The sequence below is a fragment of the Aulostomus chinensis genome, chromosome 5 (assembly GCF_037954235.1).
Source record: "Aulostomus chinensis isolate RoL2024-O1b breed Wild chromosome 5, RoL_Achi_v1.0, whole genome shotgun sequence".
NCBI classification, from domain to species: domain Eukaryota; kingdom Metazoa; phylum Chordata; class Actinopteri; order Syngnathiformes; family Aulostomidae; genus Aulostomus; species Aulostomus chinensis.
This window is the reverse complement of record NC_141324.1, coordinates 17,818,931-17,839,207: the sequence shown is the minus strand read 5'-3', so window position 1 is coordinate 17,839,207 and position 20,277 is coordinate 17,818,931. Positions and strand designations below refer to the sequence as shown.

The 20,277-nt window shown below is 44.8% G+C and overlaps 1 protein-coding gene across 1 annotated transcript in view; it reads left to right on the top strand.

Moving 5' to 3' along the window:
• The first annotated feature begins 4,760 nt into the window (after positions 1–4,760).
• ptch2 (patched 2) overlaps positions 4,761–20,277 on the top strand; it is a 28,229-nt gene continuing 12,712 nt past the window's right edge. The window contains exons 1-9 of the mRNA XM_086203613.1: positions 4,761–5,334; positions 6,649–6,841; positions 15,573–15,762; positions 15,848–15,917; positions 16,011–16,102; positions 18,239–18,347; positions 18,434–18,520; positions 18,604–18,725; positions 19,672–19,819. Coding sequence (XP_086059739.1) covers positions 5,188–5,334; positions 6,649–6,841; positions 15,573–15,762; positions 15,848–15,917; positions 16,011–16,102; positions 18,239–18,347; positions 18,434–18,520; positions 18,604–18,725; positions 19,672–19,819 — 1,158 coding nt within the window. The 5' untranslated portion in view covers positions 4,761–5,187. The remainder of the gene's footprint in view (positions 5,335–6,648; positions 6,842–15,572; positions 15,763–15,847; positions 15,918–16,010; positions 16,103–18,238; positions 18,348–18,433; positions 18,521–18,603; positions 18,726–19,671; positions 19,820–20,277) is intronic.

Below are 20,277 nucleotides of genomic sequence, written 5' to 3'. Positions count from 1 at the left end.
ACACGCACACACACACACACACACACACACACACACTTGTGAGATGTCTTTTAAAACAACAGGTCTGGGTTTGCATTACCACCTGCTAGCCACATCTGACAATACCTCCGTTACAACCGCACAAACAAAGACTTAAAGAAAAGTGTATTTCTCTGTCGCTCTCTGTGTTTTGTGTGTTTTTCCCCCCCTAAGAAAGGCAACCATTCATTACGATGACAAAGGGGTAAAGAAATGCATTATCATAATTAATCTTGTGTGAGACTGTGGGTGGCAGTTTCGGCTCCTCTCCGAGTCTGTCAGAGGTGCTCAATGCAGAACGTGTCTCTGTTACCGGGCAGCTTTTCCAGCAAGTTGATTTTCAGAACATATTTGGGGTTTCCTTTTTTTTTTTTTTGGTCAGCTCTTCTGGCTGTTGCCAGATATTTAATTTGATTATCATGGAAACCATGTGATAGGACACAAGCCCTGAAATAGATCTTTCCAATATATTAAAAGTCTTTTTTTTTCTTTTTTTTTTGCAGGCAAGTTTTGATGCGTCTCCAGATATGTTGCTGTTTTGTGTTACACAAGCATAAATTTTTATATCTATTTAAACTATTCGCAGCAGGCTAACTGTGTTTTTGGTACGATGGATGGGATCCAGATTCCATTCCATTTTTCACATTTATACAACAATTTTTTTTGACATTGTGGAAGCTTTTTAAAATTTCTTTAAGCTTCTAAACCTCTCTCTCATTCCAAGTCTGACTGTCTTGTCTCTGACCCAGTTTTTAACTTCAAATTAATTGGTGCACTTGTATCTGAAAAAAAAAAAAAAAATCACATGTGTGAACCATTTTGATTTTCAAAAGCAGCTTTATTTAAAGGCCAAGTCCTCCGTCGTAGCATTGAAGAAGCACATTTGGACTTATATTAAGGGGTCAAAAAAAAAGACAGCAACCATTGATCTACCGCACAGTTTTTGTCGCCTTCTATCTTCCGTGGCTCCTAAATGAAGTGTATATGTATTTTCTGATCTCATCTTCCATCCAGTTGACTTAACCTTTACAAGAAAGAAAGAAAAAATGTGGTTGTGAGCAGCCTTGCAGCCCCTTCCTTTGATAAATAAACACTTTCTGGGCCTGAACGTCAGACGGCTGGATGCCAGAGCGGTTCCGTAGCTCTGCCTATAGTACATACAGAACCCCAGACGGACAGGCAGCCATGCATGCATGGACGAACGGACGGATGGATGGAGTCACTGGGGAGAGATGAAATGGAGGAATGGAGATGGGGGGGTCAGGAGCGGAGCAGCAGATGAAACAGGGGGAGAGATCGGTGGTGTTAAGAGTAGATATAGAGGAATATGGAGGTAAAAGGGTAGAATATGAAACAATAGCGAAAGAGAAGAAGGAGGGTGTTGAGCGGACAGTGAGAGAGGAAAGAGGGCGATTTGTGTAAGCAGGCCGGGGTGGTGTGATGGCAGATATCTGCACAGCGCATGGTCATCTCAGATGGTTTATTTATCCAAGGCCTCCAGACCAGGCCTCGGACCTCCCTGAGTTTGTTAGGCTTGAAGGGGCCCCCTACCACACAACCCAATTCCTCACATTCCACATTAGCTCCCATTTCCAGCTGCCTGTTTCCTTCTACCACTCAACCCGACCCAACCCAGTCGGGCCAAACCAGGTCCAGCAAAGCGGAAAAAACAGTGCCACCCTGGAAACGTGAGCATAAGAAAGTCTGGCTGCCTCCAGATGGACAGATGGATGGGTAAGTAAATATGGAGGTTTACCCCAGAACGTCGGTGGTGAACTGAGAAGCAGAAACAAGGGTCCTGTGATTCTACACATCCGCCAATAGAAGCTGATATAGGTTCTATTTGATCAGGATCTACGGAGACATGCTTTACAACTGCATCTTCGTTTTGGAACCAGTTGAATTTAACATTACACGTGTAGGCAAGGAAATAAAGGTTCAAAATATATCTGGATGAGGCTCGAAACCATGAGAGAAGGAGTGATATCTCAATTCTGCTACTTTGATTAATTCCCAACATCTGTGGGTGTCTTATCATTGTGTGAATACTTACTTTTGTATTGATATTTGACCAAACTCTATTGTTGATCGACTCTGATCACAGCCATTGCAGGAGATAGCATGTTTATATGGTTATATACGTATATGAGGTTACCTCATCATATATTCATATATGTGTGTGTGTGTGTGTGTGTGTGTGTGTGTGTGTATTAGATGATGGATGTCCCACTGACTGAACCTGGACCTCCAGCTGAACGAACCTCCAGCACTGACGCCTCCATTCAAACTGCTTCACATCAGCTTCAATTTGTTTTCAAGTCAACCAAAGACTCTCAAATTAGCAGCAGCCGTCTGACAAATGTTCCAACTCTGGCTGCTGGTGTGAGTGTGTGTGTGTGTGTGTGTGTGTGTGTGTGTGTGTGTGTGTGTGTGTGTGTGTGTGTGTGTGTGTGTGTGTGTGTGTGTGTGTGTGTGTGTGTGTGTGTGTGTGTGTGTACTAAAGTGTTTGTTCTTCACCCTCATACTGTCATGAGTGGGGCCAATGAGGGCTTACATTAGCAAACCACCAAGACACTTCGAACCTCTCTGGGGGTTTTTTTTCTTATAAAGAGCGAGAGAGATTAGAAAACAATCTCGTCTGAGAACCCTCTTTCTTTCTTTCTTTCTTTCTTTTTCAGGAGCAGCTCTTCTGTGAAATGCTTTCTGAACTCATGAAATCATGCATGGCAAGACGTGGAAAGGTTCCAAAAGTTTCCTCACAGATAAGGGTGTCACTGCGTGCTCCCGGGCAGCTTGGAGGTGAAAAGATGCATATTTGGATTCAAGCTGGTGATATTTCTATCAATGATTCGTTCATAGGGACAACAGGTGATATACTGTATATTTTCTGATACCTACTTTGAGCAACTTTTGGCCAACAACAGGTCAACAGTCACAGCTGTTTCGTTTCTTTTCACAGCCGCCGATTTATTGTGTGGACGTTAATTTGTGTGGCTGTCAAGGCTTCTTGATGTGACAATGCACATTACGCACATATTTGTAACTTCTAAGTTGTTGGGATGCACCCTTCATGTACGCAGCCTTCCTTGTGTGTTGTGTTTCTGTCCTCGTCTCGTTAGGTTTTAATATTTTATACCCCGCTGATCTCCAGGCTGTTTCCAGTATGTCTATTATGATATATTTGGTGCATAAAAGTGCAAAAACTGTCAATTTACATGCTGAATGATACTTTTGGGGGGGGGGGATTCTGTTTTCATTTCAAGAAAATGAAAAAAATGACAGGATCTTTTATGTTACAAATCTTCAGCATTTTCACTCACACTCCAAACACTTTCACGACCTTAAAATCGAATTCAATCTTCAAAAAATGTGGTTTGACTTACTTTGTCTTTTTCAACTCCTCAGACTGACGTTTCGGCACGTCAACATTTTTCTACTCAAAACTGTTTTACATTTATAAAGATTTACTGAACGTTGAAGATTTATTCATTAGAATTTGGATACTGAATAGCAAAGCAACATATTCTAAACAGAAGAGATGCGCCGATTGCCAAATTCAGATTTTGCTAATGGTGTTTAAGATGATAATCTGGCCCACTCCTCTGATCTTATTGTTGTTGTTTATTCCCACTTTTCATGCCCTCGCCTCTTCATCACGCCACATTCGTATGATGATGGATTCGATCCCACGTGTTTGAAACAAAAACTTTTATTCAATATAATCTTAGATAACAGCAGGTAAACGTCTGCCGCGTCCATGCAGGGCAGGGTAATTAGAAATAAAGGACTTATGTGCGTTTATTCTGACTGATGTTTATATTTTGGGGGGTATCAGATGGACCTTCCATGAAAAAAAAATCATTAAAAATGTTTTTGGTGTTATTTTTGTGAGAATCTGTTTCAGACACAGATGTTTTCCGAAGTCTGTAGAGCATGACGTGTAGGCGGCAAACCTCTGCACAACCAATACTGAGATTAAAATGGTACTTTTTTTTTTATACGCAATCAGCTTTTAACAAATACTGTGCCTTCTGTGAGTTGATCATTGCGGCAGATCATATGGCAATTTCGGTTCAAATTTTGATTTTTCGAACCTACTACCATTTGTGAGTGCCATCTTATTGGCCAGTAAGTCAGATATTGGTCAACGTGGTTGCCTGGAAGATACATGGGTGCATCGTTACTGGATATTAGTGAAACAGCTGAACTGGTGCCGTAAAAGAATCAAAGTTTGACTGATATTCCCTCTGACTGCAGTGACAGCAAAGATTTCGGGTTACGAAATGACTTTTATTGTCTTCTGCAGCACTGATATGAAATATGGTGTATATTTGTTCTCTCCTACGGGGTTTACATTCCAGCTGATTTGTTGAAGCTGCAGTAATGGTGCCCATCACTGAGATACCAATAGATGTGCGATTGCTGCTCACAGACTGGAGGGGCCAGTGGGAATAATGTTCAGAGAGCAAGTGAGGCAGCTAGGCATGCAGCATACTGCGTGCGTGCGTGCGTGCGCGCGTGCTGGACTGTGCAGAGTTTATTGAAAGAGTCCCCCTTCCTCCTCCTCCTCCTCCTCCTCCTCTCCTACCCCTCCTCCCTCCCTCCCTCCCTCCAGCCCAGGCAGCAGCAGCCTGGGTGGTCCCCCTCTCTCTCCACTTTGGTGAGCTGTTGCTTAGCAGCTAATAATAGGCGATGTTTGCAAAGTAATTTGCCTCTTCCTTGGCCAATGGGAGCCGGAGCACTTTTCCATCAAACCTCCCTTTTCAGGATTTGCCGAGAGGCGAACTTCTCCAAATGTTACCGCTACGGGATCGGAGTTAGACCTGACACGGACGCCTCAGACGCAGGCTACTACTACTACTACTACTACTACTACTACTACTATTACTACTACTGCTATTATCACTACTATTAATCCTCTCTGAGACGTCGGTTTATAAACTGTCTGGACGAATGAAGACTGAAGGATCTATACGGATTTCGGCGCATAATGTTGGGATGGAGTTTCGAGACTTGTTTGGCTCCAGGGAAGACTAGAAACCGTTCTTCTACCTTGTCGCCGGCGCTGCTGGATGCGCCCCTCTTCTATGTTGGATTATTGTCGCTTTTACTGAAATCGCACCGATTCTCCGTCGCTTCGCTCTGTGCTCCATTCACCTTCTTTGGACTATGGCCTCGGATCGCGGGGTCCCAGGGGCCGGCGTCTTTGGAGATTTACCCCCGAGTTATACGCGCTCCCAGCCGCCTGCGAATCCAGACCTGCTCCGGAGACCCAGCTACTGCCACGCCGCTTTCGCACTTAAACAGATCTCAAAGGTGACCTTGCTCGCAGTCTAGAGTGGATTTATGATGGGAGCCGTTTTCATTCACTCCTCAGTGTGAATGAAAGCTCTTTTGATTGAGATTCCGTTATCTAATCACGAAACAAGCGAGGGCGCATGTGGGACATAGTGTAGGCTGAAGTAGCAGCTCCCAGACGGGGATCCGGGGACCACCAGAGTGCCCTGTGGGAGTCAACAGCCAGGATGAGGAATGGTGCGCTTTACTGTTCTTCTTTTAAGGCAAAACCATAGAAATAGTCAATCAGATGTCCTCAGAGACAAGACCAACCGCATGTGTCCTGTTAACCGGGACAAAACTGCATGATACGGTGTGGGGACTCCCCGGAATAAAGTGTTATCATGTTTGGCAGCATGCTAACATCGCTGTCCGCTTGAATGGACATCAGATTCATGTTATAAACCAGAGTGAGTTAGTGGGATTATTCCCATATCTCTGCCGTGGTGTGCGTGTGTTTGGCTGCGGGCAGGCAGCGCAGAGCGCACTGGCCCGGGGTCTGTTTGGAAATGTGGTGGGTCCTGTAGAGGAATTCACTGATTGAGTTTGATCTGACAAAGCATCTTTGGACCGCCCGGATGCTTGGACGTGTTTCAGCTCTGCCGAGGGAAACCACAACAGCAGTGCAATGTCGTCTGACTGTAGCACTGACTTTAGTAGAGCAGGGATTCTTTTTTTAGCAGAGTAGAAGTATAAAAGGTAGATTAGAGACGCAGATCAGAGTACAAATGTTAACAGCAGCGTGTGTATGATGACAACTGTGGATTCTTGCTCGATAAAGACCAGAGGGTGTTTAGAAATCGTGACACCCTTTAAATCTGCTTGTAAACTTTAATCGAGATCCGTATCCTCTCATCACTGATTTAAAAAAAAAAAAAGTTGAATAACTTGGAGTGTAAATTGAAGCCACTTGGAGCAAAGAGAAACTTGATGTTTGAACAGATTCTTAACGCAACTGTGCTGTAGGCTAAATCACCTTGAATATGTAGCGAGATTCTGACTGCCGTCTGGACTGAGTTCAGGTGATGACCATGAGGTTTTAGTCTTGACAGCATGCACATGAGAGGAACCATACATCACCTCATCATCATCCTCCTGTCCTTCAGACAGATACCTCCCTCCCTCCTTCTCTCCCTCTCTCTTTCTCTCTCTCTTTCTCGCTCTCTCTCTTCTATCTGCTCATACTGGACAGAAATGCAAGTTATTGTGCAATGATTCATTAGTTATGTAAATGTTGATACAGTCTTAATAATACTGTCCTTTTCTCGCCCTCCCTCCTACGTCCAAATCCAGGGGAAGGCGGTAGGTCAGAAAGCTCCTCTGTGGATCCGGGCGAGGTTCCAGGCCCTCCTGTTCTCTCTGGGCTGCCACATCCAGAGGCACTGTGGGAAGGTCCTCTTTATTGGACTCTTAGTATTTGGGGCTCTTTCTGTGGGACTCAGAGTTGCAGCCATCGAAACGGACATCGAGCAGCTGTGGGTGGAAGGTGAGTTTCAGGCATCTGTTTGCTTTTGCACTCTCACACTCTTTCTTTCTTTCTCTCTCTCTCTCTCTCTCTCACTCACGGACACACACACAAAGCATCACAAATTGTCTCCTGCTGTTGCACTATTCTTGATGATTTTTTTTTCCTTCAAGCTGTTATTTTTGTAAATCTTAGCTGGAGTTTGATTGACAGCTGGTGTGATGGTGCAAGGTGGTGATGTTAGTGTCACCTCAGTGCCATGGGAGGGCACCAGGTGTTCAGCGACCGGCAAGCTGGGTACAAGCTGCTTTAACATAGATTTTCGTTTTAAGTTGCTATGTTTGTTGTGATTATAAGAGTGTTCTATGCGTGTGAGTAATATTTTCACAGTGCTTCCGTGTGAACTTGTGGATAGAGCTCCAAAAGTCTGTTCATTCTCAATGAATCACCGTTCGCCTGAGAAACCCAAACACACCTCTGACACTACACCATTACAATGTTCTGTTTCTCTTCTTTCACACACTATCTCTCGCTTCCTTCAGGCAGGACTGCGTGCTCATGACACCGCTGGTCGTCTCTGTTCGTCCGCCTGTGTGTTTTAGGTTTAGGTTATCTGTGCATTTTCAGGAGTAGAAGCAGCTTTATTTGGTTTTTCACACTGGCCAAATTCCTTTTAAACCCCCAGGCTTTCAGGGCTGGGGCTGATCCCCGCAGCAGATGGACTGTGTGAATGGTTAGCCATCTTTGAGGGCTCTGACCCCTCCCCCCTCAGCTCCCTGTGTGGTCCCTAACTATTCTTGGATTCCATTCAACAAGAGGCAAGCAGGCAGGCAGGCAAGCAGGCACCACCCCCCTAAACACCCCCTCCACCTTCCCCACCCCCCCACCCCACACACACGCACACACACACACACACATATACAAAACCTCCCTCCCTCCTGCTTTCCTTCTCACAAGAAGAAAAATATAAGTGAATGCAGCTGAGGTTTACCCACCTGTTTTGCACGCTCTAAAAGCGCCACAGCAGTTGGTGAATATAAACAGACTCTATAGGGTTTGTAAGCCCACCATGTCACTAGAGGACGGGGACAGACGGCACCGTCAGGAGCGGTGTGGAGGTGCTGGAGGAGTCCCGCACACCTCTGCTGTCAGGAGGATGTGTGTTTTACTTACACAGAAATGTTAAAATGTCCCTCTGTCAGGTACATTTAAACTGTTAAACTGCGCTAATTGCAATTTGACATTGGAAGGAAAATGTGATTCTCCTACAAAAACAGTTTAAATTCTCCCAGTTTCTGTTTACGTCGCTGTCACGGCAGATAGTGTACATCCTCAGGATTACCTCTGGAGTTCACTGGCTGAAGCGTCTCTAAAAGGAGGTGTTTAGATGTTTATGTGCCAGTTGTTTTGCTGTGGGGCGACTGAGAGAAGTGAGGCGAGGTGGTGGTGGGGGGTGCTGAAAAGGAATGCTGTGCCTTTAAGAGGCAGTGGCCATGTTTCTAAAGTTTCTGCCTGCCTTGTTTCCACCAATAGCCCATTGACAAAGCTGCTAGGGCCTCAATGGAGAGTAAAGTGGCTCGGTAACAAGGAGAGGTTAGTTCTCTCTCTCTCTCTCTCTCTCTCTCTCTCTCTCTCTCTCTATCACATACACACATAAACACAGTAAAACTCATATGTTGCACAGGCAAAACACAAAAGGGAGGAATGGAGAGTTTGAGAAAGACAGGTGATCTCATATTGAAAATTTATATATATATATATATATATATATATATATATATATATATATATATATATATATATATATATATATATATACATACATATATATATTTAACATGGATTTTTCACTGTAAGGTGCATGCACCAGCTTCTGGAGTATTAATATATTTTGATTAATAATGTGAATACGGCCCCGTGTTATAGAGTTTCCACTCGTCTTCCAATTAATTTGTTCAAATTGGTCACATCATAGCTGTGAACCAACACCATACTGTCATATTGTATCATAGAAACTGTCCTCACACTACCTAAACACACACACACATACACGCTCACACACACACACACACACACACACGCACACATACACACTCAAACGTGTCATCTTTGCCACCTTCAGCTGGTCCGGCCTGGCTGTCTGCCTGAATTTCCTGACTGTGTGCCCGTTTGTCTGTCTGTGTTTTTTTTGTGTGTGTGTGTGTGTGTGAGTGTGTGTGTGTGTGTGTGTGTGTGTGTGCGTGCGTGCCTGTATGTGCGTGCGTGCGTGCGTGCGTGCGTGCGTGTGTGTGTGTCTGTTTATATTTCTACCTGTCTTTCTGCCTGCTCTCTGAAGTCAGGCCACCAGAGCTTTTTTAATTGCTTCCTCCCTCCTCCAGGACCAAAACACTGTGTGCACAGCAGTGCAGTCTGTTTCTAGAAAGAGTAGACAGAGACACAGAGAGAACAACGAGGTCGGCAAAGTTGTTTACCTGCATTCTCCAGCACATTACAGCTTAAATATTCTTGGGTGGCAAACACAGTTTGGCAGTAAAAGAGTTAATCATCACCACCACCCCCCCTGAAAAAAAATTGAGTAGGTGAGAATAAAAGCTTCAGAATCTGATTGTCTAATCTGACAAGAGGATTAAACACCACTGCGGTTTAGCATGTAGTAAGTGAGGAAATATCACCTATCAAAAAAGGTTGTTTTAGCAAATATCACAAACTTAGAATGTTGTTTGGAAACTTTCGACTGTAAATCCGAGAGGTAAGACGTGACGGATGGACGCTACGTGGAGATGTTTCGTTTCCATCCTTACAGATTTGAGATCGCCTGATTTATTTTATAATTAGTAACATCCTCTAAGTACAAAGTAAACAAAGTTAGCATAAACATTCAAAGATATCCAGCCCACCCACTTTTAAGAGTGTGAAAGTTTCTCAGTGTGTGACCCCCTTCCATATTGTCCACAGGCGGAAAAGAGAGGGATCGTAAAAGAAAAAAAACAAGGTGCAGGAAGAAGAGAGTGATAAGTGTAGACACTGGGGGCGGGGGGCGGGGGGGGGGGGGTTAGGGCAGGAACAGGGTGGAGGGTTTATGACTTGCTGACACTCGTTGACCATGTTTTTTTTTTCTTTTTTTGCCTCATTGCTCACTCTTCCACCAGTCCTGAGGAAGAGGTTGCTAATCTGTGTTGGAGGAAAGACGTGAAAATGTCTCACCTGTGAACGTGACGATGAACTGAACTCATGTGAAACTGTGCCGATACGAGCAGAGGACAGCAGGAGCACCACATGGCCCATAAAGAGGCCGTGAAGACAGGAAAAAAGAGGGGGGGGAGTTGAAGAACAGTTATAGTGTTAGCACAGCCAGTTAGCCATGAGACTTGACAAGGACTTTTGTAGAAAGAGACTAATAAATATTGTAGGGTTTTGGGGATATGAGAGAGAATTGATTTGCACAAATGAGCGAACGCACACATGAACGTTTTGGTGTTTGGAGCAGTTTCTCCAAACAAACCTCAGAGCGGCACAGCAGGTAAATGCTATAATTCATCAGAGCGCACACAGCGCCCCAGTTCAGACAGAGAAAGGGAGCTCTATGAGGCATTATTGGAGGTGAATAGTGCGCAGTGGTGCCCCAGCTAGATAAATAAACTCCCAGTGCTCAGGGCCCAGGACCTCACTGGTAGAGAGAACAAACAAGACCAGAGTCAACCTGGGTCACTTCGAAATGTTTATTTCACCCCCCCCCCTTCTCCATCCTTCCATCCAAGTCTCCTTCATTCCTTCGCCTTTCTCAGCATCCACCCCCCCCCCCCCCCAAACACACACATACACACTCTTAACAGTCAGACCACCCCTCAATGAATAAACATACTTGGAGCAGCTTTACATTTATGTTCATATTTGCATCCGTGAAAAGATAAACACGCAAACTTTTTGGATTGAGTTGTAAATTAAAATAAGTTTACCGCCATGTTTACAGGGAAAAACACGTATCCGTCTATTATCCTGAACCTCAAGCTTTTATCAAAAGGCCACTAGACTGTCAGACTCTTTGCAACATTGAATTCAGCGTTGGAAGAAAAGCAGCAAGGCAACTGAAAGAAAAAAAAGAAGAAGAAAAAAAAAACGGAATAATGAAAACTCAATCAATATAGTGTGGCACCCTTTTCTCCATGAAGAGCAACCTTTGTCTTTGGTCTCCACAAAATAAAGCGACACCAGTCACCTTCCAGTTTGCACCATTTGCCTCTGTCTTTACACTGTGAAAGTATAAAAAAAAGTAAAGAGAGAGAGAGAGATGGAGAGAGACTGAACATTTTCTTGGTACTTGGGAGGGAAGAAAGAAATGGTTCTTGGGCTCAATAAATTCATTTCTCTCCTGAATGAGACCAGCAACGTGGAAAAATTTTGCCTTTCAAGCAGGGATGAATGTATGTTTCAACCACACATTAAGCAGTATTAGCGGTCAGTGGAGTGTCTAATGTGACTATTTTTCACAGTGGCCAACACTGCCCATGATTAGCATAATTAGCAGAGGCAAGCCTATACATATGGAAATAGAAAGTGCCTAAATGCCAGCCCCGGTGAAAATTTATGTGTGGTGGCTAACACCACTGGCACATCTGAATAGAGTGTAAGTGAAACTGATTTTCGTTGTTTTCACTGTTTTATACTGTTTTTGAGGTGTGACGTCAGAGCGGTTGGTTCTCTCATCAGCTGCAGGACTTTATTTGGTCCTTCTCTCAGATTCACATTTTCTTTCTCTAATATTATGCAGCTGTCTTTGACGATTGATGAACTTATACCGCATGCCCCATGAAGACAAAAGCACGCGCACACACACACACACACACACACACACACACACACACACACATGCGCGCACACACACGCACACACACATACACACTGTATTTCTATAGGTAAGATACCAAAGTGCCAGCTTCTCATTCTCGCCCCCAGCCTCACACTCCCACAGCCCACTCTGGCATTGTTTTACAGGGCTGGGAAAGTTTTGGTCCATTTGCTTGTGTTGTGAAGAAACGTTCCCGTCTTTATTTTATTCCAGTGTTTGTTGGGGAAACATCTGAAAGAAATTGAAGGGTTGAATCACAAAAGGGTTTGCATTCAGTCTGGAGCTGTACTCAAGGATTGTATGGAGGAGAAGCCCATCTGCTGGGGGCAGCCCCGCTTTAGGCGGTGCCCTGGCTGAGGAATGCCATAGGGCAGGGCCCAAAGGACCCGAAGTGGGGCACAGTCCTGATTCTGGTGGGTCCACATCTGACAAAAGGACCGAGAGGTTTCTTTTTTTGTGATGCTGGGTGCCAGGTCAAGAGAGTGAACTTCTGTCTTGCTGAAAATAATAAGAAACAACCTCCATTGGTGAAGAGGAAGATGAAGAAGAAGTAAATGATGGATTGAAAATGGCTGCCAAAGAATTTTTTTTTTTTTATGCTACGGTGGTCAGGTCGCTTTCATCAGTGAAGGTTCTGTGCATTTCATCTTAAGCCGCAACTTCAAATGTACTCGGTAGAACCTGCCAATGCAGCAGGTAAAAGTATACATGTCACTTTCAGCCCTCTTCATCTCGGGTCTTCCTCCGTACCAGCGTGGGGCCTTTGAGAGGCCCCCTAATCCAGCTAATCTACCACACTGAACTTTGAAGGTGGCCTGGTCTGACCTAGCATGGCCTGGAACTGGGACAAGGCCTGTAAGACATGGGAATAGAATAGAATAGAATAGAATAGAATAGAATAGAATAGAATAGAATAGAATAAATTCACAGCACTTTGATGGTGGCCTTGGCTTCATCCCAGAAACCAGATGTGAGAAGCCGCACATATTTCACCAAGTTATGGGATTGTGAGTGTTGGTTTTTGGGAATGGAAGGGCTAGGAGGAGAGGAAATGACTGAGGTCGGTTGAGACAGGGTCCAGTGTTTACACCGGTGCACACACACGCTCACAGATTCATACAAACGTTATATTTGTACACCCTCAGCCATGAAACCATGTCAGGGCTTGTTATGACATCTTTTGCATGCTTTTCACTTTCCCAATGTCGTAACTGTTGTGAAAGATTTTCAGTGGTGAAGCAAGTAAATGAATTCATATGTTTCAACCAGCGCAGTGAAGTTGTTTGCTAAAACTTGTAAGATGGTGGTCGGGTTTCTCGAAAACATCCAATGAAAGGATTATAGAAAGAGATTTGATCATTTGGGATCATTTCTTTTATTTTTTTAATCATGCTGCCAACCGTCGACTAATATTTCATGTTACAAACTTCTCATGTCATAAAAGTACTCGCCAGTTGGGTGTTAAAACACTGGTTTCCTCACTCAAAGGTGCTTTCTTTCCCAGGGTGGAAAAAAATTCCGAGAACTGTCTCTTTAAGGCTGTGACTCTGGAGCGCAGGCTGAGCAAGGAAAGAGTAGGGGGAACCGAAGAAGAGAAGAGAGAGAGAGAGAGAGAGAAAAAAAGACGGAAAGAGAGAGGAAAAGAAGCAGAGAAATTAAGGGGACTGAACGAAAGACAAACCAGGAAAGAAAAGACATGTCTGGAGAGAGCGGTGAAGTGTGTAGAGCAGGACTGAGCAGAGTAGCTGTGAAGCTGGGTGTTTGGGGCCAGACCAGGGGTTGAGGAGAGAAGGCGAGAAAGAGCGAGGGAAGAGAGAGGACTGGCTGCCTGGGTGGTCCAGATGGGAGGAACGAGACACAAATAGCTATAATTTACTTCAGGAGGCCTGTAATTACAGAGCCAGAGTCTCTCCGAGCCACCCAGTTCCTGTTGGGATCAAAACCCCACGCTGTAGAGGTTAACATACGAAATGTCAAAAAAGGTTTAGCAGATGTCAATGAGGTGCAGGAACGGAAGAGGTTCCATTTTGTAGTAGCTCTTTTTTTTTTTTTTTTTTTTTTTTTTTTTTTTTTTTGAGATTGGAAATCAGTTTGACAAGGAAGTGGAGTCATCTTAGAGGCTGCTCCCACATCCAGGCCGGTTATTTGTACATGTGCTTGACATCCCAAATACGAGGTAATTTCTTCCAAAAGAATTAATTCAGACTCCTGAAAATTTGTTTCATTCTCCCAACCAGGAGTGTCTTCCAAAGGAAATTACTGATGTGTTGTGATTCCCTTGAAATGGAAACTTCTATCAAAACATTTTGAGGTATTTTCACTCGGGGATGCACAGAGCCAGACACTCCAAAGAGACACCCATGAGCGCAAATAAACGAGGTGACTTGATATCCTCTCGCCTCAGTGTCGTGGAGGTAATTAAAGCCTTGAAAGCAAAGCCTCGAAATATTGGACGGTGTCTCCAAGGCCCAGAGTTCTAACCTGATCTCACACTTTCGCAGCGTAGGCTGAATAGTTTGTTTTTTCTTTTCTCCCCATCAATTATAGGAGCCTGCTCCAGGCTGGGGGAGGTGCAGAGAGCGTGAGGGAAAGAGAGAGAGACTGAGAGAGAGAGAGAGAGAGAGAGAGAGAGAGAGAGACAGAAAGACAGACAGGAGTGACAAGGAGTCGAAAAATAGATGCCAAAGGAGGTAAAGACAGGATTGACTGCAGTGCAGTAAAAGTGAATAAAAGAGTGACAAGAGTTAGAATTAAGAAAGAGGTAGCTCTTGTTTCCAAACTTCATCCACCTCCCCCCTTCCTCTCCCTCCCTCTCTTTCTCTCTGGGATTGTCATGTATTGGGACAGCGAGAGGGGCAGACGGGCCCTCTGTGATCCAGCGCGGCATGTTTCATGTCCACTTGGCACAGGCACAGATCCCCCCGGCTGGCAAACTCTTTTCAGGGCAACCTCCTGTAATTAGGGGGCTGGAGTCTACCGCACAGCACAACATAGCTCGCTCGCTCGCTCTCTCTCTCTCTCTCTCTCTTAATTTTCATCCTCTTTCTCTCTCGCCTCTGTTCATCACCATCTCTGACATCCATATTTATCTCTAAATCTATTTACTTTACTTTATCTGCTTTTATCTCGCAGTACTTTTGATGTCCCCCTCTTCTCTTCTCTTCTCTTCTCTTCTCTTCTCTTCTCTTCTCTTCTCTTCTCTTCTCTTCTCTTCTCTCAGTGATGAACATAGCCTATAGGGGTAGAGTCCGTCAGGTCCAGGCCTGGTTCTGAGGATTTTGACTGGGTGTCTATCTACGATGGCGTGGAGTGGCGGAGGGTTTGGGGGCATCACAAGGCTGGTTTTCCTAACTAACAGGGCACATCTGTTTTACAGGAGGAGCCAATGAGAAGCTGTATTACTCATTTCTTTTGGCCAGACGCTGGCTTGTGTGAAGTGCCTTCAAAACCAACACTGGCGAGGGCCAAGGGCGTTGGTCGATATATGTGTGTGTGAGTTTGTGTGTGTGTTCTTTTGTAAGTGTGTGTGCATATGTACACACACAACGCGCTTTGTTATAAGATCCAAATGTGTGTCTTTGTATGTGAAACATTAAGGAATCTATCTATCTGTCTGTCTATCTATCTATCTATCAGTCTATCTATCTATCTATCTATCTATCTATCTATCTATCTATCTATCTGTCTGTCTATCTATCTGTCTGTCTATCTGTCTGTCTATCTATCTGTCTGTTTATCTATCTATCTATCTATCTATCTGTCTATCTGTCTGTCTGTCTGTCTATCTATCTATCTATCTATCTATCTATCTATCTATCTATCTATCTATCTATCTATCTGTCTATCTGTCTGTCTGTCTGTCTATTGGTCTGAATTCATCAACTTCATACCTCTTGCTTTTTTTAGCTGGAAGTCGGGTGAGCCAGGAGCTCCGCTACACCAGGGAGAAGCAGGGAGAGGAGTCAGTTTTTACCTCACAGATGCTCATTCAGACCCCCAAAGAAGAGGGTACCAATATTCTTACCCAGGAGGCTTTGCTGGTTCACATGGAAGCTGCTCTGTCTGCCAGCAAGGTCCAGGTGTCGCTCTTTGGAAAGTAAGTGGAGAGGAAGACTGCAGCAACCGCTCTGACTGTGTGTGGAATGAAAATTTTACATTGAAAATTGTTTTCTCTCTCATAGATCGTGGGATCTTAACAAAATATGCTATAAATCAGGAGTCCCTATTATTGAAAATGTTATGATTGAAAGGGTAAGATAACATTTATATTCCCATACGCACATACATTTCATTTATAGATTTTAAAACACCTCATATATACGATGCTTCCTTTCTCTTACCCAGATGATTGACAAGCTATTCCCCTGTATGATAATCACTCCACTGGACTGTTTTTGGGAAGGAGCCAAACTACAGGGAGGCTCCGCCTATTTACCGTAAGTCTTGGAATATTTAACCCAACTTAATCTCTTTTTTTTCATATTAAAACATCTCATATAGAGCTTTGGCTCTCCCTTTGCTGTCATTGCTTCCATCTGACTTGCGTTGCCGACTGGAGTTTTGGAGGGGTTTGTAACTTTTAACACATGCTCAATGGAGACATACAGTTGGGCTTTCAGTAGTCTGTCAGTGGGTGCTGTGACTGACAGCGGTGGTCAGTAATAGAGTTCTTTTAGGGCCCAGAGAGGGACTGGAGGGGGGCGTCCTGACAGAGAAATTCAAAGAGAGAAAGTGAGGTAGAGATGCAGCCAGTGAGGGAGGGACGGAGAGAGAGAGAGAGAGAGAGGGAGAGAAAGAGAGAGCGAGAGAAGATGGCTGCAGCAGCAATTGGGTGGTGGGTTGGTTTGAACGGAGGGCGGGGAGGCGGTGGTGGCGGCGGCGGTGGTGGTGGTGGTGGTGGTGGCAGGGGAGCCCTTTGGGTCAGACAATGGTAAGCATTCTTTTAGTTTACGAGTGAGTGTCCATCAGTGCAGGGGCCCCGGAGGAGGGAGGGGGGCCGGCTTTGTCAGCTCACGGCTAACACTCGGCATTCTCATGGTAATGCCTCGGGCTCCCAGCTCCCAAGTTGTCCAACAAATAAAATGGGCAGTATTCAAGCATCAAGTCCCCCGAGAAAGACAGAGAGAGAGGCTACAAGACGGTTAACAGTGGAGTCTGGGCGTATTTGGGCTTTTGCTGGGTTTTTTTTCCCTCTTCTTTTTTTGGGACAACATTCTCTTGAGAAATAGAGTCACTGAAAGAAAGCTCTTTTTCATCATCAGAAGTGATATTTCAATTGCGCACTCAGTTTACAAAAGAGAGTTTAGACCATAGCAGATGTTTCTTTGCAAAAATACACTATTTGTTTATTTTCATGTCAAGAGTGGACAGCTGTATGTTACATGACACGGCAGCATGGACGGAAACAAACACAAGTTTCCCATCCTTGGCACCTTCCCGCTGTATGAAAGAAGATGATGGCTATGATGATTCACATCATCTAAATATTCCGCTAAATCCCACTCAAGCCAGTCAACATCTGTTGTTGTTGTTGTTGTTGTTGTTTTACTTTATTCCAAAGCTGAAAAGGAGCCAGGTTGGTTTGAGTTCCATTTTGCCAGTTTAATGTCAGATCTGGTTTTTAAACAAAACAAAAATGAAGGAGGGAGAAAGAAAGTGAGAAAAAACTTGAGAGAACAAAGAGTGGCAATCTATGAAAAAACAAAAGGGGCCCGGCCCGGTTTACTCAAGCAAGAACTAACTGATAAAGGAGTGTGTCTTTGCAAGCTGCAGCGGCAAAAAAGGGAGCTTCGTATATGGAGAGAGGAGAGGAGAGGAGCCATTGGAGGGAGTCTGGCGTTGAGATACTTTGAGAGCCCTTAATTTCCCGCTGTTTCTGCCACATCCATCACAACTCACAACTTTTATTTTCAACTTCGATGCATGGGGAGGCGGGGGGGGGGGGATACGTTGCAGCAATCAATAACGTCGAAGTGTATTGATGCATATGTGCAGTACAACTACACACCAGCTATAGTGATGGAGGACAAATTATGAAAAAAGAGTGCAGATGAGCCATAAATCAAGAGAAAAAAAAAACTAACATCAGTCATCAGCGTTAAAACACTTTATTTGGTTACCTGTTTCCCTCCCTCCCTTCCCTCACCTCCCTCCCTCCCTTCTTATCAAGATGTTGGGAAGGCAGAGGTAATTGTTATGACTCAGTGCAGGACATTGAGGAATGGAAGCGAGCAGGCAGCCACCAGGCCTTTTCCCTGAGCATTGTGGCAGCGTGAAACAGGATAATAAACGCTATATTATCCTGTATCTGCTGCTACTCTCCTGCGTAGCTCAGCACAACAAGCGAGAGAATTAAAGTGAACTGAAAGAATCATAGCTTACAAAGTAGTGCAAAGCTTCGTCTTGGCACATGGTGACAGCCTCAAGCATCACGTCTCTACTTCTTACTGTACGTCTATTCTAGAATGTGTTTCACCTTAAGTATGTGTGTGTGTGTGTGTGTGTGTGTGTGTGTGTGTGTGTGTGTGTGTGTGTGTGTGTGTGTGTGTTTGTGTCTCTCTCTCTCTCTGCAGGGGAATGCCAGATATCCAGTGGATGAATCTAGATCCAGTCAAGCTAATGGAGGAGCTGAGTCAGTTCACCTCACTGGAAGGATTTAAGGAGATGCTGGATAAAGCACAGGTGAGACTCACCTCCAGAAGATTTACTGACTGAATACTTACTTATATAAGCACTTTTCCATGTACTGACATTGTTTGATTCTCCAGGTGGGTCATGCCTACATGAACAGACCTTGTCTAGACCCCTCAGATCCCGACTGCCCTCTGAGTGCACCCAACAAGGAGCAAGGAGAGGTAAATTCACATATTTAAGTACACACAAAGAAGTAAGGTGAAGGAAAGTTCCCGAAAATGACATAGATGTACTTTGTATTCAGAGTCCTGACATTGCTGGGCGTCTCCAGGGTGGTTGCCATGGTTTCAGCCGGAAGTTCATGCACTGGCAGGAGGAGCTGATCCTGGGAGGGCGAGTGAAGAACAGCCAGGATACTCTGCTAAGGTGTGTTTCCATTTATTGGATGGAGATTTCTAAGACATGCAGAGATTATACAAGCCAAGACAGCCAAACAGGCGGCTGCTCCAGCCGTCCGTCAGCTTGTGAGTCGCCATGGCTGTGGAATCCGTGTAACCCCTAATAACCCAAAAGACACATGCAAGGAATGCCTCGTACCCAGAGGGATCAGTTTCCTGCATGACCCGGGTCCAGCATAGGCCAATTAAAGATGACTTACAGCCACATAAAGCCCCCTGCTACACATTTGTAGTGCTGAAGAGGAAGAAAGAAAAACACATTTTTCTTTAAGTCTCCTTATAGGACATTCTGTGTAGTGTCTTTTTTTTTTTGCTATTGACTTTAACTGAGTTGAAAAGCATAGCAAATATAAATGGAGTGACAGCATTGGGTCAGAGCCCAGATTGTGACCTTCACTGGCCTAATAGAGCCTTTGAATGAAAGAGGATTCCCGTCCCATCCGCAAGAGCCACACTTTTCTCTTGGATATGATTTATGATCATTTCATTCCCATTTTGAGCAGAGCTGTTGCTCGCTGCGCCAAGAAAACTTTAGGACATCTGGGATCATAGCCTAGAGACCAACTGACAGACTAGATAACACCTGCTTTTAGCTGTTTACATTGGCTGGAAGGCAGGCTGGCAGGCAAGCAGGTAGGCAGGCAGGCAGGCAGGCAGGCCGGCAGGCCGGCAGGCAGGCCAGCAGGCAGGCAGGCAGGCAGGCAGGCAGGCAGGCGAGCAGGCAAGCAGGTAACCCTGGAAGAAATGACACCTGCATTTAACTGTTTTCAGACAGCTGTGCTCCTGTCAGCTAAAAACTCAGACTGGGTGATTTTTATTACCTAAAAAATGTTTGCATGATGTGTTCGAAGTCTAAAGTGAGTGTGTGTCTGTGTGTGTGTGTCTGTGTGTGTGTGTGTGCGTGGATTTTGTAGTGCGGAAGCTCTCCAAACCATGTTCCTGTTAATGAGTCCTAAGCAGCTGTATGAGCACTTTAAAGATGACTACGAGATCCACGACATCAACTGGAATGAAGAAAAGGCCACCGCCATCCTGGAGTCTTGGCAACGGAGGTTTGTGGAGGTAGGAGCATGTATGCACACACACGCGCACATACACACATGCACACACATGCGAACACACACACGCGCACGCACACACACACACACATAGGATGATGAAAATGAGGAGGTGTTTCCATGTTCCTTTTCTTTGTGTATACACACATGCACACACACACACACACACACACACACACACGTGCTGCGTGGGTCTCAGCAGTGCCTGAATTCCATCAGTCTGCAGTTTCCTTGTAAAGCATGAAAGCATGTATGCGTGTGTATGTGTATATGTGTGTGTGTGTGTGTGTGTGTGTGTGTGTGTGTGTGTGTGTGTGTGTGTGTGTGTGTGTGTGTGTGTGGTAAGCCAATCATCTTTCTCTGTCAGGGCCCTAGTTATAGGAACAAGCTGTTGCTGTGATAGCTGACACCCACCACGGCGAGGATAAGGAGAGAGGGAAGGAGGGAGGATGGTGAAGGATG